The 19,074-nt window shown below is 46.8% G+C and overlaps 1 protein-coding gene across 1 annotated transcript in view; it reads left to right on the top strand.

Moving 5' to 3' along the window:
* Positions 1-19,074, top strand: part of ANTXR1 (ANTXR cell adhesion molecule 1) — a 217,688-nt gene that overhangs the window by 145,149 nt on the left and 53,465 nt on the right. Inside the window, exons 14-16 of the mRNA XM_006201540.3 lie at positions 3,318-3,359; positions 10,570-10,665; positions 11,361-11,528. Coding sequence (XP_006201602.2) covers positions 3,318-3,359; positions 10,570-10,665; positions 11,361-11,528 — 306 coding nt within the window. The remainder of the gene's footprint in view (positions 1-3,317; positions 3,360-10,569; positions 10,666-11,360; positions 11,529-19,074) is intronic.

Raw genomic sequence — 19,074 nt, 5'->3', positions numbered from 1 at the left:
ATTCCTGCTGAATATAGCCAGACACCCAACCAGTGAGGCCAGATTGGAGGTGCCTAAATCCTGCTCACCTGAACACGGTGACATTTTTCCAGAAGCCCAGGTGCCCAGTTTACAAGCTTGTCAGTGTGGAATCTGGAGTACAAATTAGTCCACCTTTGATCACTATTTAATAAATCATGTGCTTTGGCATTGTCTTTGGGGTTCCCCTTGGGACATTGCTGGATGTAGAATTCCATAAATATCCAGTAATTTACATTGAACGGCAACCCACATTTGGGTTGGTCTGGGGCTCGCCACTTGGCTGATGTCAGCCTTTCATGGTGCTTTACAATCATTATTACCTGACAGCCACTCATCAATGTAAATAAACATAGTTTATAATCTGTCAACAAATCTAAGCGCTTTGTGGCAACCAAAGACCCAAGAGAATCTACTCAGTAACAAATTTCTAGACTCATACACAGAATTAAGAAAAAAATTTAAGAGACCTGTCATAATATCACACACAAGAAGTCACTTGTTGAGCTTAATGACCGATATGAAGATGTTAAGTATTAGGAATTATAGAGACATAAAAGTGTTTATCTTAAGGACTAAGTGAAACAGCTAAGGTGCAGGTCAAAAGGAAATTACCCCAAAGGCAAGGCTCCTCATTTCTTGTAAGTATATAAAAAAAATAAATCTTTTAGATGTGGAGGGCAATGAAAACAATAAACGTCAGCCCCATTGCTAGAATGTGATCCTCAGTGACGGTGAAACTTAACCTCTGCTACCCCCTTGGAAGCCCCTGGCCACTGTCTGAACACCAGCCTCCAGGGTCACTCATTGTATGAAGCTCTGGCTTCGACGCTGCTCCATCTGGAAACCACCAGACATAGTCACTTAGTGTATGTGGGGAGGTAGGGTGGGGGGCTAAGTGAAACCTTTATTAAAGACAAAAGAAAAGCAAGAAACAGGAACTACGAGAAAGGGCAAGGGGAGTAAGAACGGTACGCACCATCGACCGAGTTCCCACTCAGTTCTGGATGTTTTACGACATTATGGCTTATCATGATCCAATTCCTGCAAGGCTCGTGCTATTGCTCCCATTTAACAGATGAGGACAGTGGGGCTCAGGGAGGTTCAGGGACTTATCCAATTCTCACAGTCAAAGGAACTTACTTACAAAGCAGAAACGGACTCATAGACATAGAAAACCATCTTATGGTTACCAAGGGGGAAAAGGGTGGAGGGGTGGCGGGATAAAGTGGGAGTTTGGGATTTGCAGATACACACTACTATATACATAAAATACATAAACAGCAAGGTCCTACTATATAGCACAGGGAACTCTATTCAATACCTAGTAATAGCCTGTCATGAAAAAGAATACAAAGAGGAATGTATATACATTTATCTGAAACACTGTACTGTACACTAGAAATTAACACAACGGTGTAAACTAACTATTCTTCAAGTAAGAAAAAATCCTCACAGGCAGAAACAGGCAGATCTAGGGTTCACATTTGACAACTACGCTGTGCCTCCGTGCAGCGAGGGAGGATGCTGGCAGCAGTCTGAAGACAAAAGCCCAGACACTCTACACCGAACCTCTGTCTCCCCGGGGTACTTAGCACGCACCCTGCCCACAGCCCTTGTCAGCATCCGTCTGTGTTTCCACGTGTCCTGCTCTCCTCTCACTCCCCTCCCTGACCCAGCCCTGAGAGAAGAGCTGCAGTCCGCATTGCTATCCCCAGCCCGTCACCCCTCCCTGCAGTTCCTAGACATTTCCTGTTTTAAAATCATCACTGCCTCTGGGACGATGGGAAGTAGGCACTGGGTATTCATGGCCTTCCCCAGAGGTTTTTTTTTTTTTTAAAGAATTTGAAGCCAGTGTTGAGTGGGTGAGCAAAATCATGGCTTCAAGCTTTCCAAAGACCATCAGGAGGCTTCCCACGACGGCCAGGAAGTGGAGGCAGATGAAATGATCGTTTGAGGAGGCTTTGGCCTCTGCCTCTTACTTGCTATCCGTCTAGAGGACCAGAGACTCAGTCCCCTGGCTGGTATTGGCAGGGCCGCAGGTCAGGAACCTGTCTCAACATACAGCGATGACACTACAGATAGCGGGAGTGTGGGTGACAGCAGTGGGGACCAGAGCCCAAATGAGATCCCAGAACCACCATCCAATCCGAGGGGACATGTGCTTAGTAGGGGGAAGAGGTGAGGAGGCGCTGCCTGCCCTGCAGCCCTCCAGCCAGATTAAGGAATTGGTCCCTGGGCAGTGCCTGAGTGCCGATTCACAAAGTGGTCCAGGTCAGCCCCGATGCTAAGACATCACTTTTGTGATGGCGTTTGTGTTTACCAGAATTCTCCAAGGAAAAGGACTGCATGGAGAGGACCCCACATTCTGATAAAAAGCTTGAGGTGTGAGAGGAGGGAGCCTTTCAGGGACATGATGGAGTCAGAGTGGATCATGGCCGAACTGCCTTGTAAATGACTCCAAGTGAATTAACCGCAATGGCTTTCCTCTTATGAACGGGGGTGTGCAAGTTGGAGGCAAAAGTGAGGACGGGCTGCTGACTGCCACCCTTCTGTCCTCCTTCCCTGTCCTCCCCCCCCCCCCCGCCCCGTGTCACTCATCCTCTCATTGGTTAGAAGGGGCTCCCAGCTGCTTGCCTGCGGAGAGTGTCCACGCATCTCTCTTTAACCCTAATGATGGGGCATTTGCAGAGCTCTGTCTTATACTATTGTTATGTAAATCTCTGTTCCTCTAAAATTTCAGGGCCCTGAAAGGAACCCCTGGTTACACCTTCTTTGCCCTCTCTTGGCACTCAGTCTGCCCTACTGTCACACTCTACCAACAATGGGTATCATTTGAGGCCAGTGACATTTAATGGGATTGCCAACAGTTTGAGTGCAGTCCATGCCTGACTTCTCCCTGCAGCACCCTGTTAACTTCTGGTGTGCACAATTCTTTGTTAAATGTGCAGATGTTTGGGTGGATGGGTGAATGATCTGATGCAGGAATGACTGGATGAATAAATGAGTGAATACATTTGCAAGATAGCTTCCTGGGGGAAGAGATGAAACTGTCATCTGTGGAACATTTTTCCTGTATACAAAATGACAACAGACACAGCTGAGTGTGAAACCCTCGGCCTGGATCACGCTCTAACTAACTGAGCTCTTCTGCCCAGACACCTGCCTCGCCTGGGCCCGTTACCATGGTAACTATGGCCGCACTTCCCAGGCATCTCTTGAGAATAGGCCTCTTAGAAAGCAGATGGCTGGAGATTTCCACTAACTTGTTCTTGTTTTTTTTTTTTTTTTCTTTGCAGATTATCAAGGAGGTCCCTCCGCCCCCTGCTGAGGAAAGCGAGGTGAGTGACCAAGGCAGGGTCTGGCCAGGTGACAGGGTGGCGAGTGGGACAGGGAGCTGACTGGGCTGACCCCAGACTCCCACACTCTATGAAGCAGTAAAGCCTGCCTTTGGCTCTTTCTTAACCAAGGATGAACAGGTAGCCATAGATAGAATGGCTTTTAGAAGGTTTTCTCCTTACAAGGATAAAATTTGAGATGCAAAAACTAAGTGGTTTTATCAAGACAGTTATTTGGATTCCTAAGGTACTTATTTTTCCTCTGCAACAGACACTTCATGGATCTCTCCTCTCCCTGCAGAGATGTCTGCTTTATGTGTGTAGATCAGGGTAAATTGGCCACATTCTCCAAACAATTAGTGGTTTTAGGAACAGACGGATGCTGCTGGAGTATTACATTTTCCTTTCGTTTAAAACAATGTTGCCTAAAGATTTGCCAGGCAGTAATGAAAATCCACCAGAGGGGGATATGTTAATATCTTGGCTTTGCACAGGGTATTAGATCCTCATTGTTTGAAGGAAAAAAAATACTAGACTCCACCATAAATTGTCCTGGTGCACATGTGGCCTGGGGTGGAAGTCAGTGGAGGCACTAAAGGCCAGCGATGAGAAGGAGGCTCCCTGGTCAGGAGTGCCTGCCCAGTGCTTTTCCTGATCCTCAGATTACTCCTGGGATAGCTGACCTCCCTCAACGCGACACTCACCAATTTAAAAGCCAGAGTACAGGTCTAAAAACTTAGTGAGATCAGGAGATATATTGATGAGGTTTCAAGTTCACTGTCCTTAATCCTAAGGTCTGTTGCATTCAAAGTGAGCACCAGCCCCTCACCATTCCTCTCCTTAATGCCTTTGTCAAGTTTCCTACATACAAAAAAAAAATAAAATAAAATAATGATTAAATTTAAAACTCCATATGGCTCTTATATCCTGAACTATAAGCATGTAAGCTAAGGGATTTAATAGCTGCAATCAATTAAAGCACATCTTGTTGGAATGCTAGCTTTCTGCCCAGAAATCAGGGGAGGAAATTGCATCGCTGTGCACAGAGGAGGGAGGGGAAAAAAAAACCCTCTTGACATCCACAAAAGCCTTTGCTTAATCCTGCAAGAGAAAGCAACGCTCCACGGGTTCCAGTTTGGCTCTGGTTCTGTTATGTGCAGCTGTCTCTTATCCTCCCAAAGAAAAATAGAGCAAGAAGCTCTCGATGAGGCTGCTCTGTTTGCCCTGAGGTGAAGAATGTTCCCTTCACTCATCAAGTTCAATTAGTGGAGTTATTGGCCTTGCTTCTGGTGCCGGTTCGGCATTTGCCTTTGGAAGATGACGTGGCAGCCACCACGGCCCCAAATACGCCAGGGGACTTAGGTCCAAGACTGTGGAGTGTGGTTTAGCCCAGACCCCAGCATCTCGCAAAGGACTCCACACACACAGCACGCTCAGGAAGCACCAAGAAAGAGCAGCTAAAACCAAGAGAAAAGAAGTCGCTGAGTTTTTCCAGTTTCATTTAATATTTTTATGGAAGTTGTACTGGCACCTGAAGAAGGCAGACCTGGTTTCTGAGACAGAATGGCAATCTGGGGACGGGAGATCTAAGGGGCGGTCTTAGACCTAAAGGAGCTGCAGCCTGTGCCAAGGACCTGGGCGTGCATGTTGACCCTGAGCGCTCCTTGGCCCTGTAAATCAAGCAGCTTAATTTCCTTCCTAATGTGTTTTGGCAATAAATTTTTTAAATTTTAAAAAGGAATCCCACAGAAACAGATAGCATAACTCAGCCCATACACAATGCCCTGAAAATCAAAGCCTGAACCTAGGTAACCTTTTCCACTCCAGCTCCCTGTGTTCAAATCCCGCCAGCCCCTGAACCACAGCTCCTCTGTAACTCCTTCCATCAGAGTAATCTCTCCCTTCTCTGCACTCCCAGGGTATTTATTCACTTTTCCTTCTGCATCAGTGTTGAAGACCATTAGCTATTCTCGAAGGTCAAGATCTACATCTAGTTAATCTTTGACTTACCCCAGAGAGCTTAACACGGTCTCTGTTAATTCAGTTAATAACAATATGCGGTCAAACACGCTGCCACGTAGATGAACAAGTATCAGTTACCCCAATTTTCATCATTTCTCTCAGCATCACATCCAAGGGAGGTAAATCTGCTATTTAAATAACTAAATTCCAGAATGAACACAATTTTCTAATGAGCTCTCAGTGATCCTCTTTTATAGGGAATATCAAAATGCATAATATAAAATAGCATGACTTTCTGAGAGTCCATGTAACCAACAGTGATATCTCTGTATAAAGAAAAGACAAAAAGACAAACATCATATGATATCACTTATATGTGGAATCCAAAACAGTGACATAAATGAACTTATGTATAAAACAGAAACAGACTCACAGACATAGAAAACAAACTTACCAAAGGGAAGAGGAGAGGAGGGCAAAATTAGGAGTTTGGGATTCTCAGATACACACTACTATATACAAAATAGATAAACAACAAGGATCTACTGTCTAGCACAGGGAACTATAGTCAATATCTTGTAATAACCTATAATGGAAAAGAATATATATATATACACATATATATATGTATGTATAACTGAATCACTGTGCTGTACACCTGAAACTAACACAACATTGTAAATCAACTTTTTAAAAAGAGAGAGAGAGAGAGAAGAAGGAAATTTCAAGCTCCCAACAGAAGCAAGGAAGCTCAGTTTTAACAAGTCAGATGGGCATTTCCGGGGTTAAGGGTCTTCTCTAATTGGCAACAGAGTGAGGATGGAATTCCCTAAGACCCCCAGGCCTGGTACCTCTCATAGCTGTGTCTACACAGCCAGCCAGACCAGCCTCCCACTCCACAGGGGAGAAGGGCCAAGGTACTGCCAGGCATCTTTTTCCCGATGGACATCTGACACACGCAGACACACTCACACATACTACACACTTTTGCACACACACGTATGCTCCAAACGCAAGTCCTAGAACAAGTCCAGAATTCAGTCTCCTATATTCAGTAGTTTAAAAAAGAACATTGCTTAAACACACACACACACACACAATCCTTTATTGAAGAACACAAGGCAATCATTGACTTGTCTTTAATCACTGTGTGTTTGTGAACAAATATAATGGTGCCCTGACATGTCAGTTAAGTCAGTCGGAATTTTTTGTATTTTGTGGCTGGGTTTTTCTGACTTGCCAATTCACTCCTAGGAATTCCTCTCCAAGACTGACACTGAAGGTGACCTCTCTGGCTTGTCCTCAAAGACTTCAGATGAGATGGTACAGCCAGTTCTACTTGAGGTCTGCCTTCCAGAGCCTCTCGGGCCTGGAAGTTTCTGTGGCCTTAGTCCTTCAGTTCATGTCACCACCCTCACAAAACTTACTCCCCTGTAAATTTAAACGACCTCGTTGACAGCTGCATTCTCTTTATCTTTCTCAAAATATAACGCTGTGCAGTGGAGGCTTAAGGCCAGTTGCTTGCGTGAGTGAAGGAAGGAACGGACAAATACGGGGCCCTTGTTTGGGACTATGGAGGGTTTCTCATAGGGTTTATGATGTGTTACAATTCAATGAAATTCTCAATGCATTCAAAGGCTGATTTAAAACTATTTCCTTGGGCTCGATTCTTTTTCAGTTACATTCTCCTTTCCCTTGAGAGGTACCACTGGTACCCGCAGTGAACTGGGGGTTAAGAGCCTATTTAGGTCAAGCTGGCCAAATGGGTATCAGAAAAGCAGGAATGTTCAAGAACTTGTAGACTGAATCTCAGAAGGTCACCATTTGCACAACTCCCAGGGGCACTATTCACATCACGGGTCTGTACCTCTACTGTCTGAGTAATGTGCTGCCACTTCTGTGACCCAGACATCGGCCAAGTGGATAGCTGGGGCCACCACATCCTTTAAGATTTAAACATAACTTCCCCTGATGGGAAACCAGCCTCCCTCCGTAATCTCTGCGGTTTCTCCAGGCATCACTGACTCCTACTTCTGGCTTCTTCTGCATTATCTACTCTGCTTTGTAGATACCATTGAACAAACCAGATTCCTCCACTCCCCCAAAGGCAGCAGTGGCACAAAGCCATCTGTGCAGGGAGCTTTACTGAAGGCTTCAAAGTACCAGTGGGTCACAACACAGGGCAGCCAGTTAATTTCTTCCTACAGAATATTAAACAGCGCCCTCTTTACCATCCTTGTCATTCCACCTTCTGGAAGGTTCTCCTGGCCGTCTCCACAGATGGGCCCTGGCAGTTTCCTGGAGCTCTTCTGCTCAGCTTCTACCGACTGGCCATGAGCCCCTGAGTCCCACGCAAAGCAGCTCAGCTTGTCCAGTCTGTCCTGCATTTATCACAGAGGATTTCTGTCCGGGTGGTTTTCGGCTCCCTGGTACATCCTTCGAGGGGCGTCTGAGGGGGACTTCCCCCAAAGCCCGTCTGCTTGGTTAGAGGTCGAGATTCACATGCTGCCAATACTGTGAGTGGAGTTGCTGGGGACTGTGATTTTTACCCCATCAGTTTTTGACCAAATGAAACACACACACACACATCAAAGATTCCCTTCTCTTCTGAAGATTGCAAAACCCTCTAGAATGTGTAAACAGAGCCATGGTAACTGCAGGGAAATTCTGACTCTCCCTTTGGTCAAACCCTGGGCTGCCGTTGTTTGAGTTTGGCAGGCGAGCTCGGGTCAGGGGATTAAAGGCAGGCTTGGTGGCTCAGGAGCGCGTGGAGCGGGTTCCGGCCTCGGCATCTCCCGTGTGGGATGCGGGCCCCGCACATGCGCAGGAGGCTGGCCGGGCTTGGGACCCGGGGTACCGCGGAGACACAGGGCGGGGAGCGGGGACAGGGTCGGGGAAGAGATGGGAGGCAGGGCACCTCCGCGCGCGAGTCTGGAGAGAACCCCGGACAAGAAGTCAGCAAGCCAGATCAGAACCTCGCTGCGCTCATCTCCTCGTTTCTCCGGGTCCCAGGGTCCTCTTCTGTGCAAGGAAAAGGCTCAGGGTCGCTAACGTTTGTTGCTCCTGTCATTTAAAAAACGAGAAGACTTACGAGACAATTGCAGCCCCCTGTTGAATAGAGCAGCTTTGTTCTTGGAGTTCCTTACACTCTCGGTGCTGCTGTGTTGGAGTTCAGGGTGACTCACTTTCCGTTAAGTCCTTTGAAATCTGCACTAGACGGGCAGCTCAGGCTTTTTTCATATATGACACACTGTGGTGGTAAAGTTTAACCATAGATGGAAGATAGCTAAGCTTCCTTGTTGGCATCCTAAGTTTCTGAATTTATATCAGAAGGTGAAATACTGTGAACTGTAGTATTTTCTTGCTTTTTTTTTTTGCTTGTTTTTTATTATTTTGACATGTTTTGTAGTCATAAGTCTTCAAAATTAGCAGCTACAAGGGATGAGAAATAGAAAAGTAGCATTTATTTGAAAGCATCAAATGATTGGAAGAGCAAAGCATGAAAGGACAAAACCCAGAACTTTGTCGACACTGAGAAACAAACAAGAGTGCAGTGGCCTGGGCTCGAATCCAGCTACACACAAGCTGGGTGACTAAGTCACTTAACCTCTCTAGTCCTCCTCTCTGAAATGGGCAGAACAGCACCACCTACCTCACTGGCTGTTTGTGAGATGGCTGGGTTGATGCATGTCAAGAGCTCAGCAGAGTGACCAGCACATACATGGTAAAGGCTACATAAGTCCAGCTGTGGTTCTCACCAATTCAACATTTACAATTATTGAGCACCTACTGTGCACTGGGCTCTGTGCAAGACTCAGAATACAAAGGACAACAGAATCCACTGCTTCGGGGCTCACAGCCACACATTCAAGAAGAGAGAGACACACGCACAAAGAGAGACTGACCCATTCTGGCCAGCTGCCAGGGTGTTACAAGTCCTCTGGTCAGCTGTGAACACTGTCCTTTAAGATACATTAATTTTTTTTAATGTTCATATAGAAGCCTGCTTATTGCAAGCACACCAGCTCATCCTGGGCGTCTTAATGTGTTATGTGTTACTATTTTGTTTCGTCACCTCTGGCTCTGATCTCTCCTTTGCCGGCCCTTGCTTCGTACCCTGCTCCAGGCACGGGATATCCCTTTCTGTCCAGTTTGCCCCACATGGGACTCCACGCTGCCGCCCCAAATGCCTCCAATACAAGGCTGTAGGATGCAGCCTTCTGTTTTGCAGACCCCTTTTTCAGCTTCCTTCCTCTCCCCAGGAGGGGAATTATGCCACCCCTCTGTACCCTGTCCATGACTGTAGATAGCTGGGTTTTTTCTACCCCCAGTAAGAATAATTATAATGCCAAGAAGAGGAGCAGAATTGCTAATTATCCTTCCCTTTTCCATCCTCTTGTTTCCTCCCTCCATCTTAAAAAATAGAATAAGTGCTAACTTCCTATCACTGAGCTAAGTTGCAGACACTGAGTTAAATGCTTTATTTGAATCATCTTACTCATTAGTAAATTCAGCGGAGAATTCTTGGGCATCTACCATGTATTAGGTGCTAGTCCAAAAGCTGAGAATACAAGTGACAAGTAAACAGAAGCTTCCTTGGGACTTTCACCCCAGTGTGGAGAGAGAGGCAATAAATAAATATCCAGCCATGTTAAAAGAGCTGTAACTAAAACTACAACAGATTGATGGGATGAAGAGACTGGGGCTGTTTGAGAAGGATGTCTAGGGAAGGCCTCTCTGAGGAGCGATAAGAAGGATCCAGCCATGAGAAGACCGGGGGAAAAGTCATTTCTGAACAAGGGGATGGCTTGTGCACAGGTCCCGAGACAGACTATTTGAGGGGGAGCAGGTCTGAGGTGGGGAAATCGGGACCTCCTTTGGACAAGGCATCGTGGAGATGTTGATTGGTTCCCCAGGAGGAGATGTTGGTGTCTAGTGAGCAGAGTGCAAAGGGGTCAGGGATGAAGATACAAATTCGCAAATCATCAGCACGTAGATGGGATTAGACGAGATCCCTTGTAAAGGAGCAGAGCTGCAGGAGAAAACGGGTCCCAGGATCGCGCCACAACTAACCAGGTAGTGCTGCTCTTACTCCCTCTTCTCAGGGAAGGAAAATCAGCTTAGATGGGTTCAGGAAGCAGTAGCGCGGGGAGTTAACGCAGGCGGTCTGCTCCCGTCCACTTTGCCGTGGTGGACACGTCCAACCAGCAGTGCTGTTTTGCTTCCTTCATGTGTCACAATCTCTCTGCAGGAAGAAGACGATGACGGTCTGCCTAAGAAAAAGTGGCCGACAGTGGATGCCTCTTATTACGGCGGGCGAGGTGTCGGAGGCATTAAAAGAATGGAGGTAAGAGGACAGCTTTGTGCACTCATCGCTGCGTGCTGACTACTCAGCCACCGAAAAGCAAGGCGGAATGGTGAACATTCACACGTGAGGTCTAACGGGGATGTGAACTGTGAAGCATCAGATGGGGAGATGGCAGGTCCGGCCATTTACCTGTGCACCCCCATGTCCTGCCCACCGTGAGTCAGAGCAGTTTGCTCATCGGCTCAAACCCCCCAGTGGTTTCTTCTCTCACGAGAATAAAACCCAAAATTCTTGCCGGGGCCTCCAAAGCCTTCACATTTGCTGTCCCCACAGCTTGGACAATTCTTCCCCAAATACCCATGCCCCTGGCTTGCTCTCTCTGCTCCTTCAGCCCGCCCCTTCCCCTTTTTCTGCACCTCCCCCTCTTCCCTGGCCCTCAAAACCCAAGGGAGGGGGGAGGGTTTAGTTCAAGTGGTAGAGTGCATGCTTAGCATGCATGAGGTCCTGGGTTCAATCCCCAGTACCTCCTCTAAAAATAAATAAATAAACCTAATTACCACTCCTCGAAAAAATTAAATAAAATAAGTAGATAAACTTTAAAAAACCCCAAAAACAAATGAACTGAGGACTGGGTGGCCCTCACCTTGTGCATCGTACAGGTCTCTGTGACCCCACGCTCCAGGGGCATCCTATTTAATTTTGTCATTGGGGGTTTTGTATGTTATGTATTTTAGGTTCGTTGGGGAGAAAAGGGCTCCACTGAAGAGGGTGCTAAGTTGGAGAAGGCAAAGAATGCAAGAGTCAAGATGCCGGAGCAGGAGTACGAATTCCCTGAACCCCGAAATCTCAACAACAACATGCGCCGGCCGTCCTCCCCCCGGAAGTGGTACTCTCCCATCAAGGTGAGCCACTTCCTACTCAAAAATCCACCCTTGCTCCCGATAAAACACTCACGTCACGTGGTAAGAATCAGACTCTTTTGAGATGATAAAGTATCAAACCAAACTCCAACTTATTGCAAAGACATGAATGTCTAAAATCATGGACTTGAAAGCATGTGTGTGCTTTGTCAGTTTCCACAGTATGAGAATGAGAGCCGGGCTTTTTGAAGTCACCGTGGCAAAGTGGCGGAATGAGGGTGGACCAGGAGAAAGTGCTCAGGCAGTAACCCCAGAGGATGGGTACAAATTTCAAAAACATCTGGTAACTTCAATGGTGGGCAGTTCCACAGTCTAACAGCAGTGGCAGGATCCTCCTCAGTGCCTGACCTCTCTTCCTGGTCATAAGCCCCTTCCCCTCTGTTCAAGCCGTACGCTGATGTATCAGGACACGCCACTGGATTGCGATGGCCATGGATCTAGGACTTACTCTTCCTGGCTGTGAGCAAAACCCCTTATTTCTCTAGGACCTCTCTTCCCAACACAGACTCAGAGCTTGATGAAAACCCTCTTTGGCTTATTGGGAAATTTAAGGCATTAAGAGGCAGTTCATGCATCTCGAAGGCTTCTTTTCTCTTTCTCTTGGATGCAGATGTCTTTGAATCCACGTGATTCATTCAACACCCTTGCTCTTTGGTCTTGCCCATAAGCACCTGTACTGTGCCAATTGTCAGAGAGCATGAGAAAATTATAGCTGAGAAGACTGACAGAATCTGTCCCCACTTCCTCACTTACTACCAGGAAAAACTGAGCAAGGGAGAGTCCTTGCTCTGCCCAGGTCTGGAACCCAAGGCTCCAGCTCGGGTCTCCAGCCTCTGTTTTGGTGCTGTGAACAGAATTGTGGCGACTCCAAGGCCTCAGGTGAAAGGCTCAGTATAAGAGCTGACTCTATTAGAGGAGAGAGTATAGCTCAGTAATAGAGTGCGTGCTTAGCACGCACTCAGCATGCACCAAGGTCGTGGGTTCAATCCCCAGTGCCTCCAAAAATAAATAAAAGCCAGCTCTCGTCACCACCCCACATTACACACACATATGGCCTTCCTCTTCTTCCAATGACAACAAAAATAATGCTCATCACTCTCTGAGTCATTTGCTAATTTTAGAGCAGCCCTTCTATGAAATCAAAAGAAGTAACCCTTTGAAACAGCAGAACGCAAACTTTGTTGGTCGTTCTCTGCTCAGCAGAGCCAGCTCATGTTCGTACTAATTGCGGTGCGTTTTCGCTTGGGTTTGTCTTGTTTACAGCGGTGAGATTCTTTTTTAAGATAAGCCCTCCCTCCCCAGGGCGATGGGTTGAACTCTGGGAAGATGTGGGCAAAATGTAGCAGAACAGCTGTCTGCTCCTAATTCTTTTCTAATGCGGACCATGCAGTGGCGTGCATGCATGCGCAGACAGGAAGGAGCCGAACTGAATCTCCAAGCTGAAGAAGGGAATTTTCTATTGTGTCACGTTCAGGAATCTGTACCTTGTGACTAATACAAACAACATATTTGGTTCAAGCCAGGTTTTCGTTTCTGTCATCATGGACGTTGAGAAAACACTCCTGCTATTGGAAGAAGCCAGTTTCTGCTTCTTCTTCTACTGGAGAGCGTGTTATTTGTCCATTAACTGGCAGTTTGGGACCGAGTTTTATGAAATAAGTGAGGATATGAAACAACTAGATTAAGAAATCGGAAAACACTCTCAACACCCACTTGGAATTAGTATCAGTGTGATGAGTGTTGGCTGTGCACCTACTGTGCGCCGGGTACTGCCAGATCTTGAATCTGTGGAGGTTCTCAGACTTGACTGAGAATCAGAATCACCTGGGAGGGCTTTGAAAATATAAATTCCCAGGGGGAGGGTAGAGCTCAGCAGTGGAGCGCATGCTTAGCACGCACGAGGTCCTGGGTTCAATCCCCAGTATCTCTGTTAAAATATAAATAAATAAAAACCTAGCCCCACCCTCCGCCCTCCAAAAAAAAAGAAAGATGTGGTCGATAACAAGTCACCTCTCCAAAACATAAAAAAACTAAAAATGCAAATTCCCCAAACCTAATGATTCAGTCATACAAAGGCTTTCAAAGACTCCCTGGCCCTCAGAACCTGCCCTCATTTTCTCACCAAGTGAAACTCCTATTTTCCCAAATGCCTCCCTTTTCAAATTTCACATCCAGACTTCCTAAGTGATACCCCTCTGTTGCCCCAGTTACTGCTCCCTTTGCAGCCCCTGCTCCTCAGCCTCGTTCTGCGTGTGTGTGTGTGTGTTGTGTGTGTGTGTATGTGCGTGCCCCGGTTCTCCAAGTGTGGTCCCTGGACCGGCAGCATCTGTATCCCCCAGAAACTTCTTAGACACGCACATTATTCTCAGGCTTCAACCCAGATCTAGCAATTTTGGGGGTGAGGCACAGCGACCTGGGTTTTAGCCAACCCATTTAAGAAGTTGCCACCAAAAGTTCCAGCCAGGCTTCCAGAGGAGTCTCAGCACAGAGACCACGTGGTTAGGCTTCGCATGAGTCCATCGTTCCCACAAACACGGCTGCTGGAATAACGTTAAGTGGTTGGACACCCGAGTGTCAAGGAATCACCAAAAAAAGCCAGGTGTGAAAAAAGCACGTGTGGTGCCAGTGGGCTCGCGCAGCGCCTCAGCAGGACGCCCCGTGAGGACGTGAGAAAACGTGAATGCTTCTCTCGCTGGTTTGCTGGTGGAGCAGCTCGCGCCAAGTCTCCGTGTGCTCCCCCAGGGAGGAGATGTACCAGGGCTCTTGGTGTGATGACTCCTGTTTATGAGTCTTCCCTCCACCAGATTTGACCCCCTGGAGGCACCAGCTATGTTTAAGTCATCTTTGACTCACCAGTAAACAGCATTGCACCTGGCGCGGAGGAGTGATTCCACCATCTCTTGTTAAAAGAGCTGAGGCGTGGGGTGTAATTATGAAACCACTCCCAGAGTGTCAGGCTGGGGAGACTTTCTCCTGTGACCTACACAGGTCACTTTGGTACTCTCGGGCCAAGGAAGGTGACATTCTTCTTGCCATCTCTTTGAGAAGAGGAGAGAAAAAGGCCAGGTGGGTGAGGGAAGCGCAGAAACAAGACAGTTTCAGACTGGAATCACAGAAAGGAGTTGAAAAGGCGTGATGTATACCTTGGTCCACAAATGTACTGTGTCTAATAATGAACGGTTTCCGTACTGTTGGACCCAATGCATGGTCCACGATAAACCTCATTCTGGCCGCAGTGTCTACACACATCCGCTAGACCTTGGGCAAAGCCTTCAGCCTCACACTGTACCATAAACTCTGCTTCCCTTTGCTGAACCCTCTTGCTGGATTTGTCATGGTCCTGGTGGGAAGCAGAAGGCACACTCAAAAGGGTTGAACTAACACCGGTGTGGGCAGCGTTCAGAGAACCCTCGGCAATGGTGAGGCATCCGGGGACTCGTCACAGTGCGAGCTGCTCCATTCCTAGACCTGTAGGGCGAGGAGGGGAGAGGGCATTACTGGAGCCAGTAAGAGCTGCACCCTGAGCAGAGGCCACCCAGTGGGAGCTGTGGCCATAGAGAGGGAGTCAGCAATCTAAATCTGCCCTGCCCCCTGTTTTGATATGACCCACAAGCTAAGGATGGATTTTATATTTTTAAATGGTTATATAAGCACTTACATAATATCCTTGAGTTTGTCTCTTGACTTACAAAGCCTAAAATATAAATCCCTCTGTCTAGCCTACAAGAATGCAGCTGCTGTTGGAGATGGGGATCAGGGAGGGACCAGCCTCTCCCCCATCTTCCCTTCTCGTCGCCTTCTGGGACCACCTGTTGGCCAAACCAAAAGGAAGTGAGATGATGCCATGTGCAGAGGTCAGGCTTCCAAGGCAGAGAGCCAGGAAAGCAGAGAAACACAGAGAGTGGATCGGGGCACCACTCTCTGCCCACCCCGACCCCTGCTATCAACAGGGAAGACACCTCCGCTCAGTGCAAAACTTTCAGGAGGTACTGGGAGGAGTTCTGGTCCCCCAGTGAAGGTGATCAGAATCACACACACCTTCAAACGTGTTGCATTGGACTCACTTTTTCATGCATCCCAGGAAATAAATTTGAGAAGCAGGGAAGCGGGAGAGCGCGTTGCCTAAGCACGCCCCGCGGGAGCCCATCGGGGGAAGGAGTCCGCAGCAGGCTGCTCCCAGCCATCGCCCAGGCTAATTTAAAGCACTGGCCACACTGACCACACTTCACCCTTTCCTCATTCCTGTCTCATGATCAGGACATTTTCCGATATTTGGCCTGAATTTTTCTTTGCTCGGTTTTCACCCCCCTGGGTTTACAGCCATCCCGTGCTTCTCATTAAATTGGGGCCGACCATTTTAGGCAAGTTAAGTAATGCCCCGATGGACGGCCACCAGAAAGATTAAAACCAGGGCTGTTTTCAGGCTTGCTGGAAGGTTTGCAGCCTTCAGAGAAATGATTTTTCTCCTTTTCCAGTAGCTCCTCCATGTGACTGGCAATGACAGAAATGACAGCCAAAGGACAAGAGCCAGAACCCAGCTGGCCCAGCAGACCGCTGTTCTCTGCAAGAGAGCCAGCCCGGCCTGCATTGTTTACAGTGCTCCGGTCGGGCTGGGGTGAGGGGTGGTCTTCTGTTCATTTTCTGTTGGGCCAACCTGTCATCCTTGGCCTTAAGCACCTTGACCTTGTAATCAAACAGCATTCAGTCGTGAAACTGTGCTGGATAGAGCTGGCTGTAGCCTCGTTTAGATACCGAAGGCTTAAGTATTGTCAAATGTACCCTTGATGTTGAACAGACTTTTTTTGTCCCTGTTTGGCTACTTTTTAGAATGGTTCCACACATTTTTTAAACAAAGACCAAAAGAAAAAGGAGGAAAAAAATTCACTGTGTGTCTGTGTAGGGAAAGTTTCCAAGTTATGCATTAGTTTATTTCATTTGAGGGGAAGCGTGGGTCACAATATTTACCATGTATTTTACTGTATAAAACATTAGTGTTAGTCTCTAACAGCCCTGTAAGTGGAACTACCCTCAAGATTCTCGACCTCTGACTAACTGCCAAGTGGCTGAGGCAGACAAACCAGAAGAGAAGACACAGCTGCTCTCTGCCCCCAACCCCTGCAAAAAAACAGCCACAAAGCCCGTGCTCCGAGGTGCTTAGAATGATGACCTCAAAAAGCCTCCTGGCACAGTCTTCTTGTTTAGGAAGAATCAAAAGTGGGCATTTACATAGAGCTCCCAGTTCGCCAGCCTTTGTGGATTGGAAGATACTGATTGTCTGAGGCTGCAGTACAGTTTGGGAGCCTGGAGTTGGTACATGTTTCATGTTATGGTCAAGATGTGTCAATTTCATGTGAAAAAAAAAGCTGTCTGTAAGTGTCAGCTGATAAAGTCTGGCGGAGGGTTCCCAGGCTGGTGGGAAACCTGACCCGTGGGACCAGGTGAAAGTAGTCAGGGTGAGCCCTCAGCCTGAGGGGTGAGACTGGAAGAGGGGGGACACTGCTGCGTCAAGTGGAGGCAGAGAGGGGAGCAGAAGAGGCTGAAAAGGGCTCATCAGAGAGGTAGGAAGGAGTGGGGGGAGCCAAAGGTCGTGCCGAAGGGAGAGGACCAGCCCATCTGCCACTCAGAAGCATCAGGTGCAATGAGGCCCACAGGGGACCAAGGCATCTGGCACTCGGGATGCTGTGGGCGGCCTTAGCGAAGCAGCTTCGGTGGAGTGTTGGACCATCAAACATAGAAGCCAGAGGGAAAGGGGGAAGTGAGGCTGGAGGAGCACAGAATGGAAGACGGTAGATCCATGCTTGTCAGGTTACTCAGCCTTACATTCATCTCCACCTTTCTACAGAGCCTCACTCTAGTATCCCTTTAATGACTTTATCATGATCATTGATAAGATTTAATGAATGCTTTCTATGAGACAAGTATCTTCAATATCTAATTGTAGCGAAGTAAGCCAGAAAGAGAAAGAAAAACACCATATGATATCATTTATATGTGGAATCTAAAAAAAGAAAAAAGACACTAATGAACTCATCTACAAAACAGAAGCAGACTCATAGACATAGTAAACAATCTCATGGTTACCGGCGGAGGGGGAGGGAGTGGGAAAGAATAAATTGGTTGTTCAAGATTTCCAGATACTAACTACTATCTATAAAATAGATTAAACAACAAGTTTCTTCTGTATAGCACAGGGAATTATATTCAATATCTTGTAGTAACCTATGCTGAAAAAGAATATGAAAAGGAATATATGTATGTATGTGTATGACTGAATCACTGTGCTGTACACCAGAAATAATTGACATATCATAAACTGACTATGTACATCAATTTTCAAAATATCTCATTGTAAGCCTTATAACAAATCTATAGGGTAGACAATATTATTATCTCCATTTTAAAGATGAGAAAAGTAAGGCTCAAGGACATGAAACAGCTTGTCCGAGGCTGCAGCAGAGCTGGTGAGGGGTAACCCCAGAATATAAACAGTCTGAATCCAGTTATTTTTTTTGCTTAAACATCACCCTATGATCTGTTGCCACAAAGAAACATAACCCATCCTCCTGGTGTTACACATCTAGGCGGTTTCTGCCGCTTTGCTCTGCCTGAAGCTTTAGATTTCTGCTGAGTTAATACACTTCAACAGCCACATTTTCTTTCAGCCCCATCTCATGGCTCTTCATTCGTCAAGGAGTTGAGTGATTAATGCACAGAACAGTTGCGGGGGGCAGGATTCACAAAGCCAGATTCCTAGAGTCCCTTCCAAAAAAGGGCAGGAAAATCAAAGAGGCAATCGTCCAGGAAATCCACCTGGTTATATCCTGAAATATAAATGCTTACCCTACAGAACCTTAAAGGAAAGCATTTGACTGATGATTGAAACAGTTTACTGCAGAAAACCATGCTGCTCACAGCAGCAGTCCTTTCCAGCATCCTAAAGTCATTTCAAAATATTTTCAGAGGCTTTTGTAAATACTTGGCCAAGAGAGATGAGAAACATTACACTTAGCCAGACAAAGTTTAACCCACGAGAACTCGAGCAACAGTTGCTGAAAGTTCCAGAGCAAATTTTTGGTATCTAAATAAAACCCACCAGAAAATGATTTCAGAACGCCCAGTCTCGAGGTGGCATTCTTAAATTGACCCTGCCACTACAACAGCTTTGTGGCAATGAACTTGACGTCTCTAGACTCCCCCAGCCTTTCAACCCCATCCTTCGAAGATCTCTTCCGGATCAGTGGTTCCAAACATGCCTGACTGAGACCCAGTAGGAAATACATTTTGGCCCAGGATAAGCTTACGTGTGCACACACTTCACACACACATACACACGCCCATACACATTTAGCTGATACACATATTTCACAAGATAATACTTGTCCCCACCGTATGCAGGTAACTCAAATATTTTCTTTCCTATTCTAATTTATTTCTTAAAAATTCTGGTCCTAATACACAAAAGTGTTTCATGAAGGCTTGATGAGTTGCAACCCACAGTTTAGAAACCTTGTTTTTGTTTTTTATTGAA

This window comes from Vicugna pacos, chromosome 15, assembly GCF_048564905.1.
Source record: "Vicugna pacos chromosome 15, VicPac4, whole genome shotgun sequence".
NCBI lineage: Eukaryota > Metazoa > Chordata > Mammalia > Artiodactyla > Camelidae > Vicugna > Vicugna pacos.
The sequence above is the reverse complement of the archived record's forward strand: the minus strand, read 5'-3'. Positions and strand labels throughout refer to the sequence as shown.